The sequence below is a fragment of the Xiphophorus couchianus genome, chromosome 15, assembly GCF_001444195.1.
Source record: "Xiphophorus couchianus chromosome 15, X_couchianus-1.0, whole genome shotgun sequence".
NCBI classification, from domain to species: Eukaryota; Metazoa; Chordata; class Actinopteri; order Cyprinodontiformes; family Poeciliidae; genus Xiphophorus; species Xiphophorus couchianus.
The window spans coordinates 11944759-11972069 of NC_040242.1; the positions used below are offsets into that span (position 1 = coordinate 11944759).

The 27311-nt window shown below is 36.2% G+C and overlaps 1 protein-coding gene and 1 pseudogene across 3 annotated transcripts; both read left to right on the forward strand.

Moving 5' to 3' along the window:
* The first annotated feature begins 36 nt into the window (after positions 1–36).
* Positions 37–21535, forward strand: LOC114158169 (feline leukemia virus subgroup C receptor-related protein 2-like). 3 transcript variants are annotated; one of them, XR_003598353.1, is made up of 11 exons: positions 38–1024; positions 5178–5319; positions 9078–9218; positions 11108–11175; positions 12233–12336; positions 13339–13449; positions 14263–14368; positions 14542–14653; positions 16418–16473; positions 18463–18617; positions 19722–21535. XR_003598353.1 is itself a non-coding variant. In XM_028039483.1 (10 exons), the coding sequence occupies exons 1-10, from the start codon at positions 449–451 to the stop codon at positions 19785–19787; spliced, it is 1482 nt and encodes a 493-aa protein (XP_027895284.1). In that variant the 5' UTR covers positions 37–448; the 3' UTR covers positions 19788–21535. The 3 variants fall into 3 exon arrangements, 2 of the variants coding, with proteins under 2 accessions (XP_027895284.1, XP_027895283.1); XM_028039483.1 differs by lacking the exon at positions 18463–18617 and having other exon boundaries at positions 37–1024; XM_028039482.1 differs by having other exon boundaries at positions 18463–21535.
* On the forward strand, positions 1671–3725 carry LOC114158178 (feline leukemia virus subgroup C receptor-related protein 2 pseudogene; annotated as a pseudogene).
* Positions 21536–27311: the final 5776 nt, after the last annotated feature.

The window sequence follows — 27311 nt, forward strand, 5'->3', positions numbered from 1 at the left end:
GTGGCCGACTTCAACCGACTTCTTTTAAGATTTCAAAGCGGCGAGTTTGAGTCCGGGTGGAGGTTTAGAGCAGGCGTCCAAACACGTGTTACATTGACCTCTAAATCTATATCTAGTCATGAAATATTCCGCTGATCTTCTATGTTTAGCTTATTTATAGTTTGAGGGGAACAGTGTGACTACTGTACTTGTTTTCGTAGAGGAAATGCGCTGTAAACTTTGAGCAACACTGTACTCATATGTTATACATTTGCAACAAACAGAAACGTTTTGACTTGAACTCGTTGGTTTGTTATATATATATGTTTGCTGAAAATAGTCAATTGTAACGCATTTTGATCGTTTTATTTAGCTTTAGTTGTTATTATTATATTGACGCGACACTACTGGAAAGCACTGCATGATACTCTATGTACTCTATGACTGATTCCACTGAGAAGACTTGAACATGAGCGAGAAACACGCGCAGGAAGACATTAAACTAGATCCGGAGGACTTGGCGAACCATGCGAAGCTCGAGGCGGGCGACGCGTCCAAGCTCCCCGGCGACCAGAGCCCAGAGGACGGCCACGGGGAGCCGCAGCCGACCCGTCTGTACAAACGCCGCTGGATTATCGTTTTTCTGTTCAGCTCTTATTCGCTGTGCAACTCGTATCAATGGATCCAGTACGGAATCATCGGAAACATCTTCATGAAGTTCTACAACGTGGAAGCGTTCACCATAGACTGGATGTCGATGATCTACATGCTGACGTACATCCCGTTGATCTTCCCGGTGACCTGGCTGCTGGACAAAAAGGGGCTCCGGGTGATCGCGCTGGTGGGCACTGCGCTCAACTGCGTGGGGACGTGGATCAAAGTGGCCAGCGTCCGGCCCGATCTGTTCGCCGTCACTTTCCTGGGACAGTTCTGCTGCTCCTTGGCGCAGGTCTTCATCCTGGGGATGCCGTCGAAAATCGCCTCGGTGTGGTTCGGTTCGGAAGAGGTGTCCACCGCCTGCTCCATCGGAGTCTTCGGGAATCAGGTGATGCAAGTCTAGTAAATAGGTCAAATTATGTATTCACCCCTTTTCAGGTCCTGGCTTCACTTTTATGGAGCACCGGGTCTGCCATAATCAAAAATCAAAAATATAAATAACTCAATAAAACAATCACTATGGCAACACATTAACCAAAAATGATAAATAAATAAATAATAGTAACACAAAAAGCACAAATCTACAAAATCTTGTAGTACACAGCTGCAGTCTCTAAGCTATATATTTTTTTTCAAATACTTCAAAACTAGTACTGAAATGGCATCACTGGCATAGATATTTCATTTTTAGTTCAATAATTGCATTCCTTTCACTGTAATTATGGAATAATTCTTCACCAGATTATATGGATTGTAAAAGTATTTGTAGAAATTATTGACATGCAAAACTATTAAAAAAATAAACATTTTATTCAAGAGAAAAATGCATTTGTAAGAATTAAAACACCATTAATAAATTAGTGATACATGATGCATAGATAAATCAAATTTAGAAAAAAAGAAGGGAATATTATATACAAAGAAATTGAAAGAAGGAAAGAAATAAAGCAAATAAGAAAGAAAATAAATAAATGAAAAAAAAAACTAACAAATAAACAAGACTTAATATCATAGTGACTGTTTTTACTTTTTTGGTCCATTTTTATAGGATAATGATCTCTTTGAGCTTTTTTGTAGTTATTTATTTATTCTTGATTTTGGCTGATCTGGTCTTCCATATAGGTTAACATATTTTAAACATTTAAAATTGTCATCAATTAGTATTTCTCTTTTCTCATAGTCATATCCCTCGATACATAAATAAATAAAAAAAAATCTCCCATTGCATGACTTAAGTCTCTCCTCTTCCATTGGTTTATTTTCTTTCTCATGGTTTCATTTGGAGAACTAAACAAAACACGCTTTAGAATATTACAAGCTTTACCCAAAAACTAGGGTAAGACTCATCTTACAGGTATGATGCAATCATCAACTGCAATACAGCTGGCAAACTGGAAAATATGTATCTACACAATTTTTCAAAAGTATTTTTCATGTTACTTTTTCACTTTTTGCACAGATTGTACCTGTGTGCTATAAACTTATATTGTACTATTTCAATTGTTCTAGTCAATACCACAAGGTATGAGAAGATCTGCTGGAAATATATTTTGTTAACACACTCAACACTAGAAATAACAGTAACAGTTGCCTGTATAAATATCTCTTGAGTCAAGATTTTGACATTAAGAGGACATCATGTAGTGCTGGGGTGTTGCAATTGAGAGCAGCAGCTCAAGTTCAAAGAGAGATTCAATAAATAGGAACAAAACATTTTAGCCGTCAAAAGCTTAAAAAATGTTTTAAAAAAGACACACGCACAAACACTGACCAGGGTGAATTACTTCATTTTCAGGATCCTAGAAAGTATGGTGTAAGTTTTTCCTTAGAAACATCACATAGACTGTTGCTTGCAGTTTGTGGTGAGAAGTAGCAAAGACTTGTAAATATTAACATTTGAAGCAAATTTCTGCCGTCTACAAGCATTATTTTTCACAAGGGTTGTTTTGACTTTTATGTTTAAGAGTTATTTTCACTTTTAGTGTCTGGGTTGGAAATGGTTTATAAGAGTTAGACTTTCTTATTTAAAAGCATCACCTGACATGGTGGATGGTAATGAATATGTGGACATTGTAGTACGATCACATGCAGCGTAACGAGAAAAGAACGGACCAAGGGACACACCACTATTCATTGCAGCTGCGCTCGCATCTTTCTGCAGTGTCCAGACAGGAAAGCAAGCGGTTGAGAAGCACAATCTGGAATCTTAAGATAGCTCATTTTGGCTGATCCAGGCAGGGGCCCGCTTCAGGACGGCTGAGATGCCTCAAAACAATACCTTGAAAGGAAACCGTGCAAATGCTGAACTCACCGTTGAAGAATGGCTGCAGTCCAAGGCTGCAAAGGGTCCCTCTCTGGGCCTTGCTTCTCTGCAGTGGAGCTCAGGGTCCCATGGCAGAACACTCTCCCCTGGCTCCAGATTGGAAGTTGGGACTTCAGGTGATCAAGCTGAGCTGTTCCAAATAGCCAAAACCAAGCTTTACCGTCGTCGCTGGGTCATGCTTTTTCTCTTCAGTGCAGTCTCAGCTAACAATGCCCTCATGTGGCTCCAGTACGGCATCATTAGTAACATTTTCATGCGCTTCTACAACGTCGATGCCCTGGCCATCAACTGGTTATCTATGATCTACCTGCTCACATACGTGCCCCTTGTTCTGCCCGTGCTCTGGCTCCTGGACAATAGGGGAATCCGGGATGTTGTCCTTGCCGGGTCAGCCTTTAACTGCATCGGTACCTGGATAAAAGTTAGCAGTGCCAGTCCGGATATGTTCCTCGTGACCTTCTTTGGACAGTTTATGTGCTCAGTTGCCACAGTGTTTGTTCTTGGTATTCCTTCTTACCTTGCCTCAGTATGGTTCGGAGAGAACGAAGTTTCAACGGCTTGCTCCATCGGGGTTCTGGGAAACCAGGTGTGTCTGAAGAAGTCAACTGATCAAACATAACCTTTCTACTTATTTTCACAAGTTTAAGTTTGGTTTAGTTTGTGCATTTTAGCGAGAATAAAATGTTTGATTTCGATGATGATTTCAAGAAGAGGAAACTAATTGAAGTCTAACAAATAATTTGCCTACTTTCACACTTTTAAACAAGTTTTGGGTGAAAAAATTTAAAATGTACAGTTGTCTGAAAGAATTAGGACGCTTGCATAAACATTTAATTTATTCAAACATGTTCATACCTATTATATTATTGTTTTCAGGAAGCTAATTTTAGTTAATTTATAGTGGACACCAAAAAAGAGAACATTTTCCTCACTAAACAAACTATAACAACTAAAATATGGAAATGTTTAGGACACCCTGGTGTAATTTTACCAACTTTAGCTGTAAAAAAGCCCTTAATCTTGTTTTTTCACCCTCAACTTTGAGATCTTTGAGTAATTTCTGGCAAGTTGCACCACTGCATCTCAGTGAGATTAAGATCTGGACTTTAGTTCTGAACAGAAGAGTTCAGTTCTTCAGCTTGAGTCCTTTTTTTTTTTTTATACAACTCACGTTTTACTGCAGCGTGGCTGGCTCTGATACATATCAGACCTGTCCAGATTCTGCTTCAAAGCAACCATAACACTTCTACTTCCATGACTTAGAGTTGGCATAAGTTTATTTTTCTTAAGCCAAACATGTCTTCTGTTCTGGTGATAGCAAAAACTATTCTGCCCAAAGAAAATTGTTTCAGAAGTCCTGGTTTTTGTCTTCATGTTCTCTGGCGTTTGTATTTTTCTTAGAGTTCAAAGGCTTTTTCCTTGCAAATCTCCTATGAAAATTTGACTTGTGTTCTCTCTTTCTGATCTGACAGGATGTCGTACTCACAAAAGATTATGGCATCGTCTTCACTTTCACTTCAACATTCTGGAGCACACCAAGCTAAATGTCTGTGTGAGGAAAGTGCAAAATGTCCTTAAAAATGCAGAGTAATGACGCTCTAATTGTGTGCTCCTCACGTGAAACATTTCCGTTCAAACTGGACCATTTTAAGTGATAATCCTTTTTTGAGGGTGTCCTAAACTGATTTTTACCAGAAATTAAAAAAATTTAAATTACACTTTACAGAAAGTTTTGCAGGTTTTTGCTTCAGTTTTGATTGAAGTTATATATTTGAAATCCCCTCTATTGTTACAGTTGATGTTAAATATCTATCTAGACATATATTCAAAAATGCAAGCAAAACCTATATGAGGACATAGGTTGTTCTCATGTTTTTGATGCTTGTGTCAATTATATTTGTAAATTTGTAAGGTAATATATTTGTTGGCCGTTAGAGTTTACATATTGATTACAGTATTTGGTACTGAATTATCTGTTTACCATAAGGACCTTTATTTTGTTTGAACTAGCAAATATTTAATTAAAATTTCCATTTTCAATTCAATTTAGTTTAATTAAATCGCTCCAGTTCAAGGCATTATAGTATCACGTCATTTCAATTCAATTACACATACATTCCAAGTGATCCTAGTTTCTTTTGGTACTGCATATATATGACAGTAAGGTGGCACTTGTTTTAATTTTTAATTTTGTGTTTCTGTGTTCTTTAACACACAGATGGGATGTGCCATCGGGTTCCTCTTACCTCCAATTTTGGTGCCTAATGTGGAAGACATGGACGAGCTGGCAAAGCACGTCAAAACCATGTTCTACATAACAGCAGGAGTGGCTACTTTTCTTTTTATCCTCGTTATCTTTGGTAAGATAAATCTAACACATAAAAGTAAAGTCTTTTATGTGCCAAGTCACTACTTTCTTATCTGGCTATAAAACAATTAAGAGTTGATTTGTTTTCAGAGTATTTTTGTTTCTTTTTTAATTTAATTTAGAATGAGTAGAAAATATGTCTTTAACCTTATAACTTCCATAGAGTTGTATTTCTCAACCAGGCAACAAGATTATTAAAGATTTGTTTAGTTTCTGAATTTAGGCAAATATTAACTTGAATAAATGGGATTTTACTGTACAGTGAAACGGCAGCTTTCTACGAGTGAATGAAGAAGTAAATCATCAGTGACAGGCTCAAGCTCATTGTAGAAAAGACTTTGCATCATTCTCCCTTAAGTATTTTTTTTCTTTCCAGAGCTCAGACATTTAGAGGCGTATTGTGTGGGTCTATTTTTGACCGGGCTAATGGGGAGTCCTTATTCAGCAGATCTTTGCAGGGATGGTTTTAAATTCCATGCTCTGACTGAGAGCACAATTCTGTAAAAAGGAAAAGCCGATGACATGTGTGTACGCACTGGGAGATTCATACCTCCCAGTGCGTTAGTCCACTCAGGAGAAATGTCCTGGCTGAAAAGCTTTCCTGAATAGAAGTCAACAGTATTATTTTGTCGCAGCAGGGTTTGTTACTGATGTATTAGAAACAAAGAAACCAAAAGCCACAGGAAAATTCAGCACATTGTGGTAAAGGGAAGTGGCGCAACATGGGCTGATGCACAGGATATATGATGTTTGGACAAATGGTAACGTATAGTGATCTTTGAATTTAGGTGAACCTCCTATTTTTTCTTCCTGATTTAACATTTTCATCCAGCTGTAAGGCCTTTTTATAAACTGGTCATCTATTTCACACACCTGCATCTAAATGCTCTTTTATGGATTGTAAATTAATCACAATGCAAAAAAAACAGGAAAACAGTTTGTAAAGCAAAGAAAAACAGTTCGCAGGAGGGTGACTGTCTTCTGTTAGCGGGAAGAATGGGCACACTTGTAATCATTCTAGCATTCCTTTAAACAAAAGGATGTTTGTGAAAGCATTTCCATCTAGTACCATGAACAACATTCAGAATAACCACTGTGTCAGTGTGAGTTTGACACAGTGGTTATTGTGTGATAGTCTCCTGTTGTGATTAACTGCAAACTTCAGCTAATTTCTTCAACATGTGACCAGCTGAATGCTGTGTAATGTGCATTTTTCAATCTGACAACGTTGAATGTGGGGTGAAAATTATATAGTTATAGACAATAACTATATGAACGTACTTTTTCTCTCCAAACTCATTTTACTGCATCATGCCTATCAGTTGAAAAGTTTTCAAATGAAAATCTGGTAAAACTACTTTTTTTTTTTAACTTTCTTTGTCTGCCTAATTTGTTTAAGATTTTTTGGCTTTCTTTTCTTGGGTCAACATAACTAAAGTCACTGTGCAATTTGAAATCAGGTCACATTTTCATGGCTTAACGTTTCAGTGAGAAATTTTGCATACCAGTGCACTAAGCTTGAGAAGCATTGCTTAGTTTAGCATTAAGGCCACAGAAAAGGGTGTGTGCGTTAAATCAGTTGAGGCATTTCACAATATGGGAATTGTCTCTTTTAAAACTGACACATTGCACTTTTGCTTAATGTTCCTATAAATAGTTTTACTATTAATTCGGTGGGTTAAAAGTAAGAAAAATGCAATATTTAATTAAATAAATATTTACAGCTCCTTCAAATGTTATTTTTATTGAATTTTTTAAAGTTATTTAGCTTGATATGTTGCTTTTTTTTTACTAAGCTAAACCAAGAAAGAACAACAGATCAAGATAGGTAACATTAAATAATGCATTAATTGCAAAAATCATAAAAAGATATGAAAAATTTTAATATTTACTTATCAATATCAATAGAAAATACATACAATAGAATGTTCAATCATTTTCAGTGAACTCTAATCTAGAACTGTAGGCAGAGGAAAGGTTTTAGCAGCTAATTTCCCACTGCCAGCTAAACAAGGTTAGTGTCATCAACTAAATAACTTGCTCTCTGGTTACCTAGCAACAACCTGTTGAGTAACTTGTGCAGCAGCAGTTTCATGACTGCTTTAAAATGAACTACAGCTGAAAGTAAAAGGAGAAAATGAATCTAATAGCTCAAGAGAAAACTCTGGATAAAACCAGATTGACCAGTGGATTGACCAGTTTGACAGGTTTTCAAATATTTAAAACAATCAATAATTATCACTATTAACTGACATGAATCGCTGTATCGTGATACAGTTTTCATCCATATTGTTCAGCCCTAATCGAAAGTGCTTATTTTTCATTACACAGGATGTACTTTAGAATAGTTGAGTTTTTTTGTTTTACTTGAAAATGAAAACAAAGCTCAAACTAAAATATACTTTGACTTTTTCCACTGTTAGCACTACGAGCATGTTCTATAGAATTTCCTTCATTTATTTCAAGATTGGCAATTTTTTAAGCAACATATGGATCTCTTCATGTTTTCTGTGAGACAATTTTATTCCACTTAGTTTCATCATATGACACATACACACATAACACATCCAGGCTTCCATGCAAAATGCCATGTGTGAGGGCCGTCCTGCTGGGAAGGCCATCTGTAGTCCCGCAACAGTCCTGTGAGTCAGCAGGGCGGACAAAGTCCCGCGAATGAGAAATTTGCATAAACTGTGTGCAGAGAGGTGAGAGAACAAGTTTGGCTGCTGCACTAGTTCGCTAAAAGACATTGACCACACATGCATGTAAAAATTAACAACTTGGTTTACAAAATGTTCCTGTTTTAAATTTTGATTTTTAAATTTCCAGCAAATATAAGAAACTGGTAAAAACAAAAAAACAAATAAAAAACAAGATTGGCGCATTTCAACTCTATTTTCAGTTATGTTTCTTAATTAGCATAGTAGCAATTACTACAAACTGGTTACACGGCGGAAAAGCTGTCAAAGAAACACAGACACACCTATCTGTGTTTTTTTCACACCTAATACTGACAGTCAGTAAGAGGATTATGCACAATGCAAAAGTGTTCTGAGAGTTATTTATGAAAAACAATGGGAGACATGACCACAAATGACTCGGGATGGACCAATACGAAAATATAATCAGATAAAATTCGTATTAATGTTATGGCTGATACAATATTGATATGTTGTATTATATTACATTTGTTGACCTAAACGTTCAATACTATAAAAAATATGATATTGCTCTTCGGATTTAGTTTTAATACCTCACAATCGTCACTGTCGCATGTCCAAACAAATACCACACGGCTGAAACACAACAACATGACAACAAGTTGGACATAGATAGACATTAACAAATTCAAAATTCTACTTATGGGATCAATACTTATATGTTACAAGATGACTGCAGATATGATATGCATCCCTACAAATGACCATAGTGTCATAGACCGTTTCCCCAGTTTATACTGGATATTGTGACTCGTTTCATGTTTTTATATTGTTCACAAGAAAGCAGTGTCTTGAGGTGATGTCTTAAAATTCATCCATGGGTGCTGCCATTTAACTAAAATGTTAATATTAGAAACTTCCAGAGTATATCATCATCTGTGCTTTGCATTAATTAATAAAATGTAATAAAAACACCAACTGACTGAAATAAGAAGCATTTAATCTAATCTAATTTTAGACAGGGACTATTACTATGGTAATATTTTGATTAAACTGTATCTTACCTTGTTTTCTTCTTAATATATGTCAGTTTTCCAGGAGCGCCCGAAGCTTCCCCCGACTCTGGCGCAGGCCTCAGCTCGCTCAATGCCACCAGAGGACTACTCCTATGTAGCGTCCATCCTCAGGCTGCTTCGAAACAAACCCTTTGTGCTCCTCATCGTTAGTTATGGTCAGTGAACATGTTTTATTCTAGTATTATAGCTAGTGCTTGTAACCACGTCTGTAATAAAGTACATTAAAAACATTTAAAATTGGTTATTGATTTTAAAATTTTAAAATTTGGGCTCACAAAAAAACATAAAATAAAATATCTGGTAGCATTATACCGCTCATTGTTTCCACAAAATATCAAACTGTGTTTATTCTCTTCCTTGATTAGCATTGATTACAGTAAAAAAAAAATAAAAAAAAAACTTCCAGGAAGGCCTGAAGACATTCTGTTTATTGACTGACGAAGTACATCTTATCACTCAGTCATGGATGTATCCATACACGCAATTATCACCGTTATTGGAAAACCCATTGAGATCATAAGGAACACATGTTGGAGTGGTGGAAGGTTTGCTCATCTGCTAATGTTTAACTACTAGTTGGCCTCAGTGTGGCTGAAAGATCACACTACAAGTTCATATTTTAATCCTTGGAGCTCCAAGGAGAAATCAGTGACAAAAGGAGCGAATAATTACAAAAATCACTTTTCAAATAAATATTTTACACCAAAATGAAGATAATCTTCTTCATAAAAAATATTTGACTCTTCACAAATCATGTATTGTCTTAGACTTTTCTTAAAATGTGTTTATCCTCTGGGTACTTTCACTTCTGTCTAAAATCTATAAATAGTTAAAAGAAAGTTTTCTGTTTTTGTTTGGCTTTCCTTGTTTTAATTCAAATGACAAGTGCTGGACAAGAGTTTCCTGGCACTTCCTTCAAGTGAACCTTTGGGTGACAGGTCACTGGACTCAGCCTTCACCTGTCTATGTCACTTCACTGAGCTCATGTTGTTTGTCATTTGAGTTCAACTGGATTCAAGAATTTCCCTCTTCTTATCATTATTGTAATATAAAGTTGTTATAATTTTGTTGTGTAGTTGTTCATCAGGAAATATAGTGAAGAGTTTTAGATAGAGGGCCAGAATTGGCCAAAATCAAAACATTAAATATTTCCATAAATACAGGAAAAAAATGGAAATGCACACATTGAATTGTAGATAAATGTTTACTGGTAACGTCAAAGTCAGTGGTCTGCAGCTGAGCTAGATTAGCTAATTATCTTATAATGGACTGCGACACAGGAAATATGAAATAACTAAACTATTAGTAAATTAGAGATATGATTATTTGTGGAAAATCAAATAGTCTCCCCTTAATCCATATGTGGGGGATTAAACCAGAACAGGACCAGCGAGGTAACATTGATCACATTTATTGAATACAAAGATATATTCTTGGGAACATCTGACAGCAAAATGCCCAAAGTGATCAGAGGTGTTACCCCCAACAATAGTTTTTATAAAGCGACTACCCCACCCAAATCACACAATGACTTTTCCCCTTGAATCTGCTCAGCTCTTCCCTCTTCAGCTGCAAGCTTTGTTTTCCTGAGCTGACGCACAATAAAGCCACTACTTGGAAGAACTGATTTTCTACTGGGATTCAGTCCCTGTCCTCACACTGTTCTTCAACAAATATTTATCATAAGACACTTGTATAACAGGTATAAAAGGTAGAATGTCAAAGTAAAAACATGAACCTGATTACAAATAATCATTTCATTCACATTTATTATAACATTAAATATGTATTGTGTAAGTAATAAATTATTGTTCAACTTCAAGAATTATTGAGACTTTTATATATATTTAAATACATTTTTATATCTGTTTAATTTGTTGATGCCATTTTATTAAATTTTTACATTTACTAAAATAAATGTTATTGATTGGATTGTGGTACTTTTGGCACTAGATAGTTGTCAAGTGCAGGTTCTGATTGTCCAGAGTATAGCTTTTGATAAGTGGGTTGATGAGGAACTTGATGTAATGGTCTCTCCTGACAGGTCTGAACGTGGGTTGCTATTACGCTGTAGGAACTCTGCTGAACCGCATGATCATCGAACGTTACCCTGTGAGTTCAAAAATCATCTGCAATTATCTCTAAATTCATTTATTATTTGAAAAGTTTATTATTTGAAGAAATGCGCTGATCAATCAGCCCAGACAGGGTAATTTTACCTTGACTGGCTCTGACTAGTTGCCAATGCTGACTAATCTGTTTTTTTTTTTTTTTGAAAACTCCCACAGTTTTTGGTTTTACGTTTCAACATGTACGTTTCATATGTAATAAATAAACTAACTTTTTTTTTAACTTTTCCATTTAAAAGATAAAAAGGCAAAATTTCTTGGTATTAGAAAGGTATTTTTTCATAAAATGGATTTAGTTTGAACGTCAAAGTATTGAGTCACTGGTTTCATTGTGTATGTATGACTCAATGAACAATATCTCATGGTCTGCTTTTTTTTTAACCAATTATCTTATTTGTCTTTTTATGGTTGTACTATGGACCTTTCTTGCATCCGGAATAAATACCGATCAATTGGTCGATTGATTTTTGAGTTTGCTTTTGTTTGGCATTTTGTGAAATGAGGGTATTGATTACGAGCTGGTTTTAAAGAAGTTTGTGTAGGGATGTCTGCTCCATGTTTTCCTTAGTAAAGATTTTAACTGATTAAATTTTGGCCGGATGCAATGAAAAAGCAAAATGTTCCTTTACTACATTCCTAAATCGGGACCTACCTTTAAACAGTTTGTTAGTTTATAGATTTGTAGGGAAAACCCCCCAACAAAAACAGGGAAATATTTTATCCAAATGTCACCAATTTAAAACAAATCCACCAGAAAGTTTTGAAAACTCACAGGGAAAAATGTAAAATTTTGAAAAGGAACTACTGTAGAAACTTTGTACAACCTAAGCATTAAATATAATGTAGCTAACTGCTACATTAGCAATCAAAACTATGATTTACACTATTTCATGTTTTTTTTTTGTTGCATAAAATCCCAATAAAATGTCTTGAAGTTTTGATTACCTTGCAAGGCACTGTTAATCTTAATTATTTTTTATTAAGATTAAAATACGAGGAACTTGTTAGGAACTTGAGCTCACTTCCTCTTGCTGTGACAGGGTGAAGAAGTGAATGCTGGGAGGATTGGGCTCACAATTGTCGTTGCAGGGATGGTCGGCTCCCTTATCTGTGGAATCTGGCTTGACAGAACAAAGACATATAAGTAAGTCAACATCCTGAGAAAGGAGGATGTTTGGTTTATGAAATTAAAGAGACATGGATAAAGAGAAATAGAATTAGAAGTCACATATAGCCAACTTTCTAAGACGTTATTAAATTTTTATTTAAAGTCAGAGTCCCATATTTAAATTTTTATATATGGCATCTTCACATGTTGTCTCTTCCTTCCTGTCTTCTTCTGTAGTGTTTTATCTGTTGGCTGTTTAGTCTGCACGGCTGTTTAACCAGGTGCAGCCTGCTGTTACAACTGCGACCTCTCTGATCTTCTTCATGAGTTCTCCAGCTGTGCGAATAATGATGCTCATTATTCTCAGCTGGTCTCCTTAAAAAACTTTTGCCCTGCAAATGGGGAAATACAGAAAAATTGTTTCCCCTGAATTAAAAATACCCGCTAATGCACAGTAGCATCTGGCTTTTTAGTACAGTGGAAAATGTGGAACTCGTTTGCTGTTTCTCCAGTAATTCGGCTCTAAGACGTTTATTAGCTTTATCCTCTGACAAAAAAGGCACCAATTTCTAATGTGGCTGGAACAGTGAACACAGCTCACCTTTGGTGTACAGAAAGCATCAGCAAAGTCTCACTGAAAGGCTCTGGAATCTACATCTAAAACCTTTTGGACCAGAGAAAAGCTGACGTTGATGTTAGCAGTCGGTGAGACAGCTGGCAGCTCCCCGTCAGTCCTGCTGTGTGGGCTGACTTCAACAGTGCAGCATAAAACAATAAATCATCTCAAAGCTTTGCACTTTCCAGTTATTGTGGTGCAACACACTCAGTGTGGCTATTTGAGTGCCATAGTGGAAGAGAAGAGTGTTCGCTCAACGTTGAGTCCATGTAGGTCTGATTTGACCATAATAAAAAAAAAGGTTTTTCTAGAAAAAAGACATTCCCACAAAGTACTTTTACATTTTTTGTTCTATAAAATGTTAGATTTTTGAGAAGATGTGAAGTGAAAAATTTCTCATATTTGACATGTTTATTTTTCAGACAAACTACTCTGGCTGTGTACATCATGACTCTGGTGGGTATGATCATATACACGGCAACACTCGACCAGGGACTCCTCTGGGTGGTGTTCATCACTGCTGGATGTCTTGGGTATTATGATTTATAATCTTCTGGTGTATGGGTTGTGAAGAGAATTTTAGATTATGGAACAAAATATGACAAAATCTTTCTGATCTACATTGAACTATTGAATTTCTTTGTTCATATTTTAGTTTAAAAATATAAATCTAAATTAAGGAATTTTGACAAAGTATATTGAACAAACTCCTACTACTTTCTGTATTAGTTGCTAAAATGTTTTTGTCCTGGTAATACCACCTCTTTGTACTTTATACACATAAAATTTTCCGGATAAATTGTTCCTGTCTAACAAAAACTCATATGATTCTACCTAAAAAAATGGAGTTAATTTGAATTAAAACAAATTATTCTTAATATTTTTTAACTACAAACAAAATTAAATATGATTAAGAAAAAAACAAAAAAAACCTAACACATCATCATGTTTGCTGTTATCTTATTTCTCTCTCTCAAAACATATTGGCTGACATAGAAAATAGAAAAGTGTACTATCTGAAAGACCTTTGCTTGCTGTCACTTCTGTGGAAGGAAATAAACTTCCTACAGTTGCTTAGTAAAAGTATCCGATGCCAAAACTTTGCTGTTAGGTCTAAAATCCCTACTGCCATAAAGCAATAGAAAGATTAGAGTACATTTAGGAGGTACAAAGTTTTCTTCCACATGTGAAGTGTCATGAAAACTCTCCAACAGTTCAGTAGACGTAATACTGAGGCTGAATAAAACAAATATTGTCAGTTCAATGAATCAGATTGCAGCTGTTTTTTTTTTTTTAGCATGATGTAACACGTTATGTAATTTTTTTTTGCATGTGTCTGGCTCCAGGTTCTTTATGACAGGCTACCTGCCTCTCGGTTTCGAGTTTGCAGCTGAGCTGACGTACCCGGAGTCAGAGGGAACGTCTTCGGGATTGCTGAACTGTTCAGCACAGGTGAAGCTGTGACTCATGCAAGCCTTTTATGACACAGTAGTAAGAAAATCTAAAGAGAGGAATACATCTTAGGATAAAGGTTTACAGAAAACCTTTTTTTTTTAAAGTTATCCCAATAGATCTATATTGTTGTTTTGTTTTTATTTGTAACTGAACACGTTGTGCACACATAGGTGTTTGGCATCATCTTCACGATCTGCCAAGGGAAAATCATTGACAATTTTGGGACGTTGGCAGGAAACATCTTCCTCTGTGTATTTCTGCTGATTGGCTCAGTAATGACAGGTATGGCTTTTGTGAATATATAAACGTGTGAAGCAATTTCAAGGTATTATTTTGAAGTCATTCACACTGAGGTGTGCAACGCCAGTGTTTTCATTTCTCTAACTCTGTTATTGTTTTACTAAAGCCTCTGTGGAATGTGATAAATTCCAAGAATGTTACTCTTTGCTTCTGTGTATCTTGAAGCTGTAAAAGGTCATATTTCAGGAAACAAATAATTTTTTTACTGCATAATGTCAGTTCTGTATTATTGTAAAACACTATGTAAAAAGACATCAGTTTTATTGGCAAGGAATAGAGAATAAAAGAGGACACAAGAGGACAAGATCTTTTAAAGGCACCATACAATTATTTCACAAAAACAAAGTCTTGTTTTTCTACATATCTGCAAAGTCAAACTAAAGAAAAAACGTAAAGAATATGTGAACATGTAATCACAAAAAGCTAACACATCATCTAAAGGTTACTATTAAAAAAAATGACTGTAATTCTCAAAAGCATTTATTCCGCTTGATTTTTTCCACATTTCGTCACATTGCAACCTAAGAAAAATTTATTAGAAGTCTTTATGATAGATGAACACATTAGTCCATGCGTAGTAGTGAAAAGTAGTGCTTTTAGTTTTAGTTTTTTTTCTTAGAGAAAATCTTCCAAGCCCCAACTTAAGAGTTAAGGCTGCCATAGCTGCAAAGGACAGGGTGATGTTAAAGTCTAACTCATGCTTTCATACACACAATGGCAGACGAGCGAGTACTTTGGACAAAAACATTTTGCTGTGTACTTATATTTTAGGTGTTCAACATTTTGTTATCGTCTACACTTAAGTTAAAATAAAATGTTTCTTGTCGCTGTTTGCGTAGTTACTGTGACGTTGCTTTATTCTTTAGTCACCACAAGGGGGCGACACGCTACAAACTCCACACGTTTTACTATCAACAATGAGGAAATTTGAAAAGGATAAAAAAAAAAGTAGATAAAAATCTGTTGACAAGTGTGAAAAAACAGGAACCACCCAAACAAAATGTGGCTTTAAAAGAATCACACGGGGAAGCAATTTGAATTGCATGCAGATGATGTAAGGTGCACAACAGGTTATTCAGCTGCTGTGCAACAATATACACAGCAGCAGAGTGTTTTCAGTAATTGTAGGTTACTGACCTTCCTCAGTCAATACAGGACGCTAAAGCGTTTCTTTCAAAGTTTATTGAGAGCTTTATGAGCAATGTGTTACTTTTAACAATATGCATTAGGCATTGAGGTGATAAACCTCGTGCTCGCTAGAAAAACAAGAATGAGACTTTATGCTCTCAAAGGTCAGACGACTGACTCATTTGTTGACTCAGAGTTCAGACTATCAATAACTTGTTTTGGTCATAATGGTTTTAAAGGAAAATGAACTGCTTTTCAGAAAACAAAAAACTTACATTTGATTTAATTTGCTTTCAAACAAAATTTGTCAATTATTCTCTTCTTGTGAAATAAGCAGAGCTGTAAAATATTTTATATCTGTCGAGGATTTGATATGGCTCCAGTGTCTAGGTTTTTGCCATTTCTCTCTTTCTGCAAAGTCTTTGAAAATATTCAGCTTATGGGGCACCAGTTAAGAATTGAATGTGTCATTGTCTGTGAATGTGTGGCTGCCTATTCTTTCTCTCGCTGCCATCGTTTATGCTTGTATACAGCATAACATTTTACTTTTATAAAAATTTTTTACAATATAATTTTATGGCATCTCATGATCTTGTGATGCGTCTTTCTGTGTTGCAGGTTTGATCAAGTCTGATCTGCGGAGACAAAATGCAAACCGACTGGCCAAAGAAGAGGTAAGTGGTGAAGGAAGGTAAGGGGATGGTGCTTGTGTAGAGATAGTCAAGGAAAATTGATAATGGGAACATAAAGTGAAAATGACTAAGTAATGAACTAGATCACAATAAAAACACAATAAAATATTATTTATAATACCTTATACATACTGAATATGTCTTTATTTACAATAAGATTAGTAAACGCAGAGTCAAAGCTATTTTCGAATAATAATTGTTACTATTGTGACTTTCTTTTTGTGTGTTTTCTTGTAAGGCACAAAGTCACATTTATACCACGTTTCTCTAGAAATAACCAACTATGTTCCAGTGTTGTCTATTTTTTATGCCACATGTATTTTGCATACAGGTGTGTTCAGACATAAATGCCAGATCAAAAATAAAATGACAAGAAGATATGCGATGCACAAGTCTCAGCTAACATACACTGCCCAGCCAAAAATAAAGAGAAAATAGAGACAATATCAGATTCTTGTTCGACCATCTCTATGTTTGATGACAGAACCCATGGTGCTGCTTTCAGCATGACATGAAATATTAGTACATTGATTCCCATCATACATTGTCTTCTTTTTAAAACATCAGTTTGAAAACCTAAAAAAAGTTTCCTGATACACAAAGTTGCAATTTCACCCCCAGAAATCCTCAAATTCACAACGACTTTGTCATTTCAACATGTTAATGTGTTTATCAAGTTTTACACACTGAATGACTAAATTCAGTGCATATACAAGATTTCAAAATTGCGTATACAGCAACTTAAACACAAAATGTACTGTTCACTCTGTCAAAGCGAGTTGCTCGCATCATGTATGAGGAAGAAGAAGGATGAGGAAGGGGAAGAAACGGTACGAACAGCGAGTCACAGGGTTTACGACCCACATTGTCAGAGTGAGGCATTCTGTGCAGAACGCCTTTTTCATCCTCTTTGTGCTGTTAGTAAGTTGCTGAAAATAGTAACACTAACAATCATAAAAAAAAATCAGTTTTATTTATAGTTGCCTTCAAGACCCACATGTACATTGAACAGGATAGAAGCAGTCAAAACAGCATGGAATACAATAGACAACACAGCAGGCAAAGACCTTGTGTTTGAGCCTTCACTGCCTGGCTGTATCTCATGGTGGGGGTGCAGGAACTTCCCATAGTTAAAGGGAAATTACTTAAACTCTGAGAAGACATTTTGGTGGGGATGTGAAACCCTTGATGATGCCATTGTGGTTGTATAGCCAGGAAAGCTTCAGGAACAACCTACGTTGTTTGGCGAGTATGTATAGCAGACTAGCGTCATGATGCCCTGAGACTAAAATTAGTTTTTCAAACTCCCTCCTGTCTAGCAACAATTAAAAGGTCTTGAAGGCCTAAATACATTTTCGTTATCTTCATCTGGTGTGAAAGTGGGCTTAATGAATGAAAAGCTGCTCACTGTATTGAACGGAATCAAATTAAGGTGGAAACTTAATGATCAAGACTCTTCTAAAATGAGTCTTAACTGTGTGCTTTATTAAATGTCTTTAATTGGCTGGGCAGTGCATGTTTCTCTACAGCTGCAATCAATCCAGAGATACTGCTCTTGTGATTCACGCTGTTTTCGAACTGTTTAGTCATCGTGTGTTTCTAATTCTGGATGGGCCTCTGAGCTCTGTGGTGAAGTTGATGCTGAGTGCTGACAATAAAATCTTGGGTTTCATGTGTACACATTCCTCACTTCGAATATAGATGTGCCTGAGTCACCTTAAGCTATACTTTTGGCTTTTGCAAACTTGCACCTTTGCACTTTCTGCAGGACAACGAGGCGCTGACTTTGGATTTTTTTTTTTCCTCTTTAATTCAGTAGCTTGATCAGAGAAGATTCAGTGGCTTTTATGAATAACGGCGCAATATATGATTAATTAAACCTCCGTCAGTTTCTCCTGAACTTCATCCCAGACTGGAGCCTCATGCACCTGTAATTGCTGAATGAGATGTGATTGGCAGCTGTTGTTTTAGGCGGAGAGGCGGATGCTGGAACAAGACTACGGAGCGACAACCCAAATCTCATCCCAGCCACAAACTCCTTCCTCTCAAGCCTGATCAAACAAAAATTTTCTGTGTACACAAAAAAAATCTTCTCAAATTTTAGCTCAACACACAGCATTAGAAAGGTAGGAGCACAGAACAATCACACACTATTGTTGATTATCTTGCCACCTGCTGTACACTATTTCACTGCGCACCTTTAAATCTCTCCACCCTCTCTCTGTTTGAAAAGATCAATGCTTAATCAACTGTATTTTTTCATTCTTTCACTGTAATTGCTTGAAATTATTTTTTTCCCCAGAATTAGCAAACAATCTGAGCGAAATGTGTTTTGCTCAGATTACTTTTTTCAAATGTATGATTACGGACACTGCAGGAAATACATTTAGCCAACTCACCATGTAAAATGTACTTTTGCAAAAAGAAAAGAAAAATCTCCAATAGATGAGCATATTTGTTAGCCTTTCAAAGATTTTTCTTTCACATCGTCTTTTAAATAATTTAGTCAGGACGGGAAACACTTTGCGTTTTCTGTTGAAAATTTTAATTTTGTGAGAACCAATAAATCACGTATTTTCACAAGCATCCACAACTTTAACAGACTAATTATGCCGTCTGCATTTGAAGTGTGGGGTATCTCAAGCTGTAGACATCCTGTCAAATCCCCAAATCTATGCACTTGGTGTATATGAAGTACCTTGTTAAACCGACATAACCCTTGACCTGCTCGGCATTTTGTTATGGAAAATACCACAAACTTTGCATTTTATTGGGATTTTATTTGATATAACAACACAAAGTAGTGCCTGATTGTGAACTGTTAGAACTTGACAGTTTAAAAAACAATCTTTACAAATATACAAACATGTCAGCCTTCCTCATTCTCCTTTGTAGCAGCTGGAACAAAAGAAGCAAAATTAACAAATATTTTTTGCGCATCCTCTCTTTTTGCTCCCCCTCATCCTTTCGTCCTAATAGAGAATTAATCTTTTTTTTTTTTAAGCAAATTAATGTTTGGTTCTTTTTCTCTTTACTGTTAATGAATTAGCATTAAAATGTTCTCATTTGTTGGTGGTAAGAACCAAACGTACTCAGTGTGAAGCATTATTATTAGGCATGTTTTGTGTAAATACACTTATTATGTTTGGATAAACATGCAAGTCAAAAGGACTAATTTTGGTGTACATATAGACATTTATATTAAATTAACACGCTCTTTAAATTTACAGGAACCTCCTGATTCCACCATGGGAAACTTGGACTTACCCACCATCATCAAAGAAGTCCGGTTGTAGAGGAATTAATTTAATCTCTGACGATACTTTCAATATGAAGTATTGATAATCATGAAACCGTCAGATTCTTTTCTCTACTGAATAGACTGAGACAAATCTGTGAAACAATGCTGCCTTGACAGTTTGATCTGTCAGTATTTTATTTTTTATGTTTATTAATATTATCTGACCAAAATAGAGCAACAAAGTTTGATATTTTGTTGATCCACTTTAGATTTGATTTAATTACACAGTAGTTTTGAGATTTAGGTGTATGATTATGTCCAGAGATGCTGTGAAAACTGAAATTGTAATAGTGTTTTTTTTGTTTGTTTTCTTCTTTTTTTTATTTTTTTATTCTTCTTCTTATTATTATTTTGTGCAAACCTCATGAGGTGAAGGGCAGTGTTATTACCACTAGAGTTTATTTGTCAAAACCCAACTAATGAAGACAAAGAGAAATATCTACACACTTTATGAAAACAGTCACAACTTGTGCTGCTATGGTAGAATCCAATAGTAGAGACTGATTTAAAGGGGCAGTATTATGTAAAATTGACTTTCTTGAGCTTTACACCATGTCAAAATGTTATTCCCTCATCAAACACATACCTGAAGTGTTACCCTGATTCTTTCATTCGTGTTTGAGAAATCCTTCAGTCTCCCATGGCAATCATTTAGCTGTGCACAACGCCTGGGTGGACCTAGCATCACGTTTGAGATGTAACTTCACCTTGGTGCTGCAGTTTCGAAGCTTCTGAGCTTCTGCCTCACAGAACAGCCCTCCCCAGAAACTGCCCCACTCAGCTCCTTCAGGCTAGTCAGCAGCAATTAGTAAACCCCTGGTGGATCTGCTGAGCTTGTTATATGAGCTACTTCTCAGTGCAATGCTGGTAAAACTGCTGTTAAAGGGTTAATAGAAGAGTGATGTTGTAATTACTTCCTGAAGGTGCAACTTCAGAAAGACAGTTTTTAGAGAAAGAGGCACAATTTCAAGTCTTTAAATAATGAAGTCAAATTTCTTTTAAGTAATATTTGTTATATGCAGCATTTTTATAACAACTGAAGGCAAGATAGTTATCTGATTGTGCCATAAGATTTCACTATGTGCCTACAAAACAGATAATATTGCCCCTTTACCGGAGAAAATATCCATGTAATTGTATCAGTGAACAGAGTGTTCATTTCAGTTTTCAAAGGGCTGAGTCTATACAGGATGTTTCCAGTCACACTGACTATTCAAAGCATTTTACACCATAGCCAGATTCAACCAATCATGCTCACATTTGTACAAGACGTAGATTGGTAGGCAATTTGGGAGTACGGGTCTTGCTCAGTGGCACATTAACAAATGGCAGAAATCAAACCCACAACTGTCGGATTGCAAGACAATTAATTTGCTGCAGAGCTGCAGTTGCCCTTTGGCCACAATCACCTATGAAGCCCTCTTTACCTTCTGTGAAGGCAAGTCATCACTCTCCTTGCAGACTTGTACAGTGGCCTACAATTATTGGGGCCCCTGGAGAAAAGGTGAAGAGGACCCTCACATCAATTGTTATTAGGGACATTTGGCGACCCTGAGATTTGTCTCAGGGTCGCTACCTAGTTTTAGGTTTTAGCCTACCTAAAACTAGGAAGGCTGCTAGTTTTAGCAGCCTACCCTGTTCAATCTTGTGTCTCATAGTTCCAGCTACTTTTTCTGTTATTTCTCTTTATGTTGGTAGTTATTTTCTTTCAAACACTCTAATGACTAAAGACAAATTTCTCTCACATCAGCTGAGTGTTTTTTGTCTTTAACATATTTGAAGAGCGTTACTAAATCTAGCCTCTATTATATCATATTTAAAACACATTTTGAAAAAAGGAAAAGATGGGTTTCCAATTAAACACTAATCAGTGCAGTGGCTGCACAGTGGAGCAGCTGGTAGCACTGTTGCCTTGCAGCAAGAAGGTCCAGGGTTCAATTCCCTGCCCGGTCTTTCTGCACGGAGTTTGCATGTTCTCCATGTGCATGCGTGGGTTCTCTCCGGGTACTCCAGCTTTCTACCACAGTACAAAAAACATGACTGTTAGGTTAATTGGTCTCTCTAAATTCTCCCTAGGTGTGTGTGCATAATTTTTTGTCCCGTCTGTCTCTGTGTTGCCCTGCGACAGACTGGCGACCTGTCCAGGGTGAACCCCGCCTCCCGCCTGGAACGTTAACTGGAGATACAGTAGGCACCAAAACCCCTCCTGACCCCACTAGGGACAAGGGTGCTAGAAAATGGATGGATGGATGGACAATTATATTTCACCTACATTCTTAGACTGGATAATTTTTTCTTTGGTGGATTATTTTTTTCAAATTAAAAGTTGGATTTTTCTAAATTTGGCCGTGCAATAAAATAAATATTTAAGGCTTTATACTGTGATAAAAATGATATAAACATTATAACTGTAAACATTATTCTTATTTCTTGCAATTAGCACAGTAATCAAATTAAAGTTTGGACTAATCCTGAGTTATTTATTTTTTTAGGTTTTTGTTTCTCTGAATTAGTAAAATACAATAAGTGCTAGACAAACAGCCAGACTTGCTTACAAGCATTAAATGACTCTTGTTCCGATTACACTTTAGAGTTATACTTTTAGACGCTCACAGATGTCAGAGTGGAATAAGAGGTTGTTCTGCTAATCTAAAAGCTTCATCAAGGATATTTTCAAGGTCAGCCAGAGCAGACAGCTACAAAAGTGTGAAAGGTCAGATTTGAAGTGTTTGTGCTGAGTACTAATTTCACTTTTAAAAAAATACTGACTTTTCACTGATTCAATGGTCTGAATATTTCCCACATGTCCTCTTGTGTCGACTGGCTACTTTGTTTTCAGTTTTACAGATTATCACTACATGGATAAGCACACTTACTCTCTATGTTCCTCTAGAAGCATTAAGCTTAGGGAGCAAAAACGTCTCATGTATTTTCTAGAAAACTGTGTTTTATTTTATTTTATTTTTTGCCATTTTGTTGTTTTCAGCTGACACTGGAGTTGACTGAAACAAACAAACAAATGCTGTAACACAACCTCTAGAGGGCGCCCTTCACCCATTCATCTTTTTGACATTCAACAGTGGAATAGTCTGATTTTTTGTCATTGTCAAAAATGATGGCTAACCATTGTACTTCGGTTTTCAACAGTTGTTTCTGTTTGAATTAGACAGGTAATTGAGATATTAAAATAAATAAAGAAAACAGCTCTATAAAACAAGAAAAAAACATCTAGCCAACTTTAACTTTTAATTATTGCACTTTTTTTCCCCTTTTTTCACTACATAAATCCAGAGGAGTCTTTAATTTTGATTGACTAACCTACAGCCTCATAATGTTGATGAGTAGGCACTACTGACACAATTCATGTCAGTAAAAGGCTATCCATGATTAAGAGAGGAACATAAAAATGTTTTGTAATTTAATTTGTACAAATATTCCTGTTTCCTTTTTTTTAAACATAAAATAAAATTATTTTGTAAAGGTTCTTCGTACAATTACTTGTCACATTATGAGTATTTCACAATGAAACTTTCTTGTTGTACTTTCCTATAGTCAATGTTAATTTCAAGTCCAGATGCACCACAGCCAGTAAAAGTCTAAAATTAACATTTACAAAACTGATCTTTTCATTATTCTTTTATCACAAATGGCACCAATCTGAAAGAGAGGTGTGTTTAAAGATAAGACTGTTACTTGTATCAGCTAAAAGTCTACAGCCATATATAGGAGTTCTGCTCTATCAGACAGTGACCGTAGTATGAAGTTACTAAAAGTTATTAAACTATGCAACCTATATTGTTTTTGAGAATGAACTAAAGCAACAAAATGTTTTTGAGTGAATATTCACTTGGATTTTATGTCAGAGTGATTGCGTATTAAAATAATCAATGCAGATTAAGCTACTGAATATAACCTAATTGCCTAAAGTGGATCTCTAACATAAAAACATCTTTGCTAGAAATCTTCTGAACCTTTTTTTTCCACATTTAATGTGACATCAGCAAAATAAGAAGAAAATGTTGGAATAGCCTGGTCCTTCTGATTCAGTAGTTTCTAGCACCTCCCTTGGAAGCCTAGCAACCTGTCACATTCTCCATAAAATGGCAATATTTTCTCTGCCTTTCAAAAGTTTTGCAAAATCAATCAGATTGTGAGAACATCCTCAGGTGACCCCATAGGTTCTCTGTCAGACTTAGTTCTATGCTGTGGTTTGACTCTTACATTTTCAAACTATTTTTGATAGTTGATGAAACTGCAAAGCCCATTTGAGTTGTTGTTTCCAATTCAAAGCTGAAGAAAGGTAATATATTGACATGTAATTAAGTGGTCACAGAGTAAAAGTGTCCGATTATACATGCACATTGCACTTTTCAGATTTTTATCAATAAATATTTCGAGAATCATATGTTCTTTCCTTCCACTTCTCCAGTATACACTACTTTGGTTGGTACATCACATACATTCTCAGTAAAATATATCAAAGTATATGGCTGTAAAATGAAAACGTTGCAAAGAAAATGTCAAAAACTATAAATATTCAACATCAAAACATCACCCCGATTTTGCATCTATATATAATATGATGTGGTATTACTTTACCTTCTGGATCGCTTCAAGCTTGCCTGTGGAATAAATATTGACCTCAACAGCTAAAGCGAAAAGAGAGGGTGCAGTACCACTTATGACCAGCTGATGGTATGATAGACATATGACCCAATAAATTTTAGTGATCAGAATCTGTGTGTGTTTTAACATTTCTCGTCTTTTCCAACAAATCCTACATTGTGAGGGTCCATCCCCATAATAAGAAGTGCTGTTCATTCATGAAAAATGAATGGAGGTCATTGCAAAGTTCTTGTAAAGACAGACAGACACACTATGTGTGTGTGTGTGTGTGTGTGTGGGGCTGTGTGTGCGTGTGTGTGTGTGTGTGTGTGTGACCTGCAGTGCTCCAGTCAAATCTATTTTCAGTAGATCAACAACTGCAGTCAAAGAAGTCTCATCAAATCATTAGGGTCAGAAAGAGTGAAATGCTTTCACTTCATGTGAATTGTAAAAAATAGGTTTAATTGAGAAGTTTTCAACAAATAAATGTTCCTAAACCCTCCTAAAAATCAAAAGCAGACAGATCAATTTCCACATCAGGCTCCAATTTTGTGATGTCCAGTTAAGTTCAATCAGAGACAAGAGGGCGACTAGTGTCTGGTCTCTGGTATTCATTTTTCTGATTAGATTATCCACGTTAGAACAATTTCTCATAGCTTTGTTTTCACAGGATCACTACAGTCATAGTTGCATTCGCAAAGAGTATAATATTTAGTCCATGATGGTTGCTGAGTTTACTTGAGAAACTTTAGATTTCTTCCACTTACAAACTTTGCACATTAAATCTGATTCTTGTGTAAGGCATTATTGATTTATGGAAGTTTTTCTTGTATGCAGTATCACTATAGTTACATTCCTCTAACACTGAGGTATCTATTTAAAAATATGTTGACACCCATGGCCAATAAAATGTTTTATATAGAAAACGAGAAAAGTATGGAAGGCATTTCACTGGGGTCTTAAGCTTGGGAAAAGTCACGATTACGTTGAAGACTAATTTTTGAACAGTAGTGTTCAACACAGCTGCCAGCGTTCTGAGGTATGGAACGCTAAGCAAGCTCATCGTGATGCCAAAAGAAGTCTCCAAAAACCATCAAATGTCCTCAGGGAACCTGCAGCTTGAAAGTGCATACCAGTGCAATCAGAAAGAGACTGCACGAGTGAAACGTTCCTGGGAAGTGAGTAAGGGGGAAACCTTTGCTAGCTAAGAAAAACATGAAGACCAGACCAAATTTTGAGAGAAAGAACATATACAAAAGCCAGAACTTCTGGGATAAAGTTCTCTAGTAGATGGGAGTTCATCTCCAATCCTTAAGGGCCGGTGTTCTGCTGTTTTAGTTGCCATGACTTCAAATGACCGCTTGATTAAGAAAGAAGTTTTGCTGCACTGTTTGAAACATCAAGTCCCTGGTAGCATTTCCAAATAACATCAGCGCTTCCATTTTGGCTGCTTATAGTCGTAGCACTGCAACTCATCCGACAGGGTAACATTAATCACTTAACCATCTAACCGTTAATTAGGAAGCAAAACGTGACCTTTACAGTAGAGAAACCTTTAAATATAGCAAAATCAGCGCAGAGAGTACTTCATAGAAAATAGCATGTCCCGAAACATTTCAAGTTACACCTTGTGGAAGTAGTAGCACCACAGATTGACCAGTATTACCTCTGATTTGGCAACGGTGCACCTCATCTCAAAGCTTGATGATTTATTTTTCAGTGAAAGCCTGCCCAACTGCGTCACAGCCCTGAGTGTGGCCGATCCTATCTTCCTCCTGGCGCTTCTCAGATATGATCAACTAGCCACATCATCATCCATCCCTCACCCACAAACCAAAAACACACAGCTGAAATCATAGACTGTATCGTGTTTTCTAGCATTCTGTAATTCACTTCTGTGCTATTTACTTTACTACATTGTAGGCCTCCACAAAACTGGTTAGATGCTTCAAGCAAAGTCTAAATTTGCCAATATCATTGCCACTAAGTGTAGGAGTGTGAAGCCATCATGAAAAGGAGAAATACAGGGAAAGAGGAGGTGAAAATGCTGTGACGCATTGACTCCTGTTTAAGTTGCAGCAGAGGCTGCATCTTTACTGGAAACACCACTGTAAAGATGGATCGTGATTTCTGACACATGGGTTGAAAAAAGAGCTGAGGACAACAGAAAAAGTGTTATAATGTCCAAATCTGCTGACAATCAAGAAACAAGGGGGGAAAAAAGAACTTTTTTATCTTGAGTTGAACACTATGCCTTTGGTTGAAGGAAATTTAAGTGTGTTAAACACTTACAGATGGCAGCTACTTCAGAGAGGCTGCTGAATGAACACCTCATCCATGACCGTTCTGGAGAAATGTGACTCACAGATGGACACCAGAGATGGGAGGCACTTCACAGAAGTGCCTCCCATCTCCCAGTATTTTTGATACTTAACACTGGCAAAAGGGTTATTCTAATCAAGCAACAAATAACACAAAGATTAAGAAGAGTTTTTTTCTGCTACTTTGTGATCTATAAAAAATTGTAGATGTGTGATGTGATACATGTATCTAGTTTATCTTCTCCAATAATCCACATTAAGAAAAAACTGCATCATCCAGTGCTATCAGATGCAGAAAAACTAAACAAAAATAGAAATTGTAGTACAACTAGCCGTAACTGAACAATTAAGGAAGCTTATGATAGATGTGGAGGCAAAAATTAGCAAGTGAAGATTAAAAATCACTTTACAATGCAATCTGGAGCATTTATTTTCCTCCAGCATAATTTCTCAGAACCTTTCTATTTTACCCTGGCCTTTACTTCTGTTCATTTCTGCTGTGGTGTTCAAATCTGGATTGTTTATGAAAATGACATCTGCTGAAGTTGAGAAGGTTCTCATCCCTGAGGAGTACTGCTGCTTCAGCATCAACG

What these genes read in the sequence shown, in the direction of transcription:
- LOC114158169 (XM_028039482.1), top strand. Translation starts at nt 449, where the DNA reads ATGAGCGAGAAACACGCGCAGGAAGACATTAAACTAGATCCGGAGGAC. An exon ending in TTTTATCCTCGTTATCTTTG is followed by an intron (nt 5,320 to 9,077) that starts GTAAGATAAATC and finishes AATATATGTCAG; the next exon opens with TTTTCCAGGAGCGCCCGAAG. An exon ending in ATCACTGCTGGATGTCTTGG is followed by an intron (nt 13,450 to 14,262) that starts GTATTATGATTT and finishes GTCTGGCTCCAG; the next exon opens with GTTCTTTATGACAGGCTACC.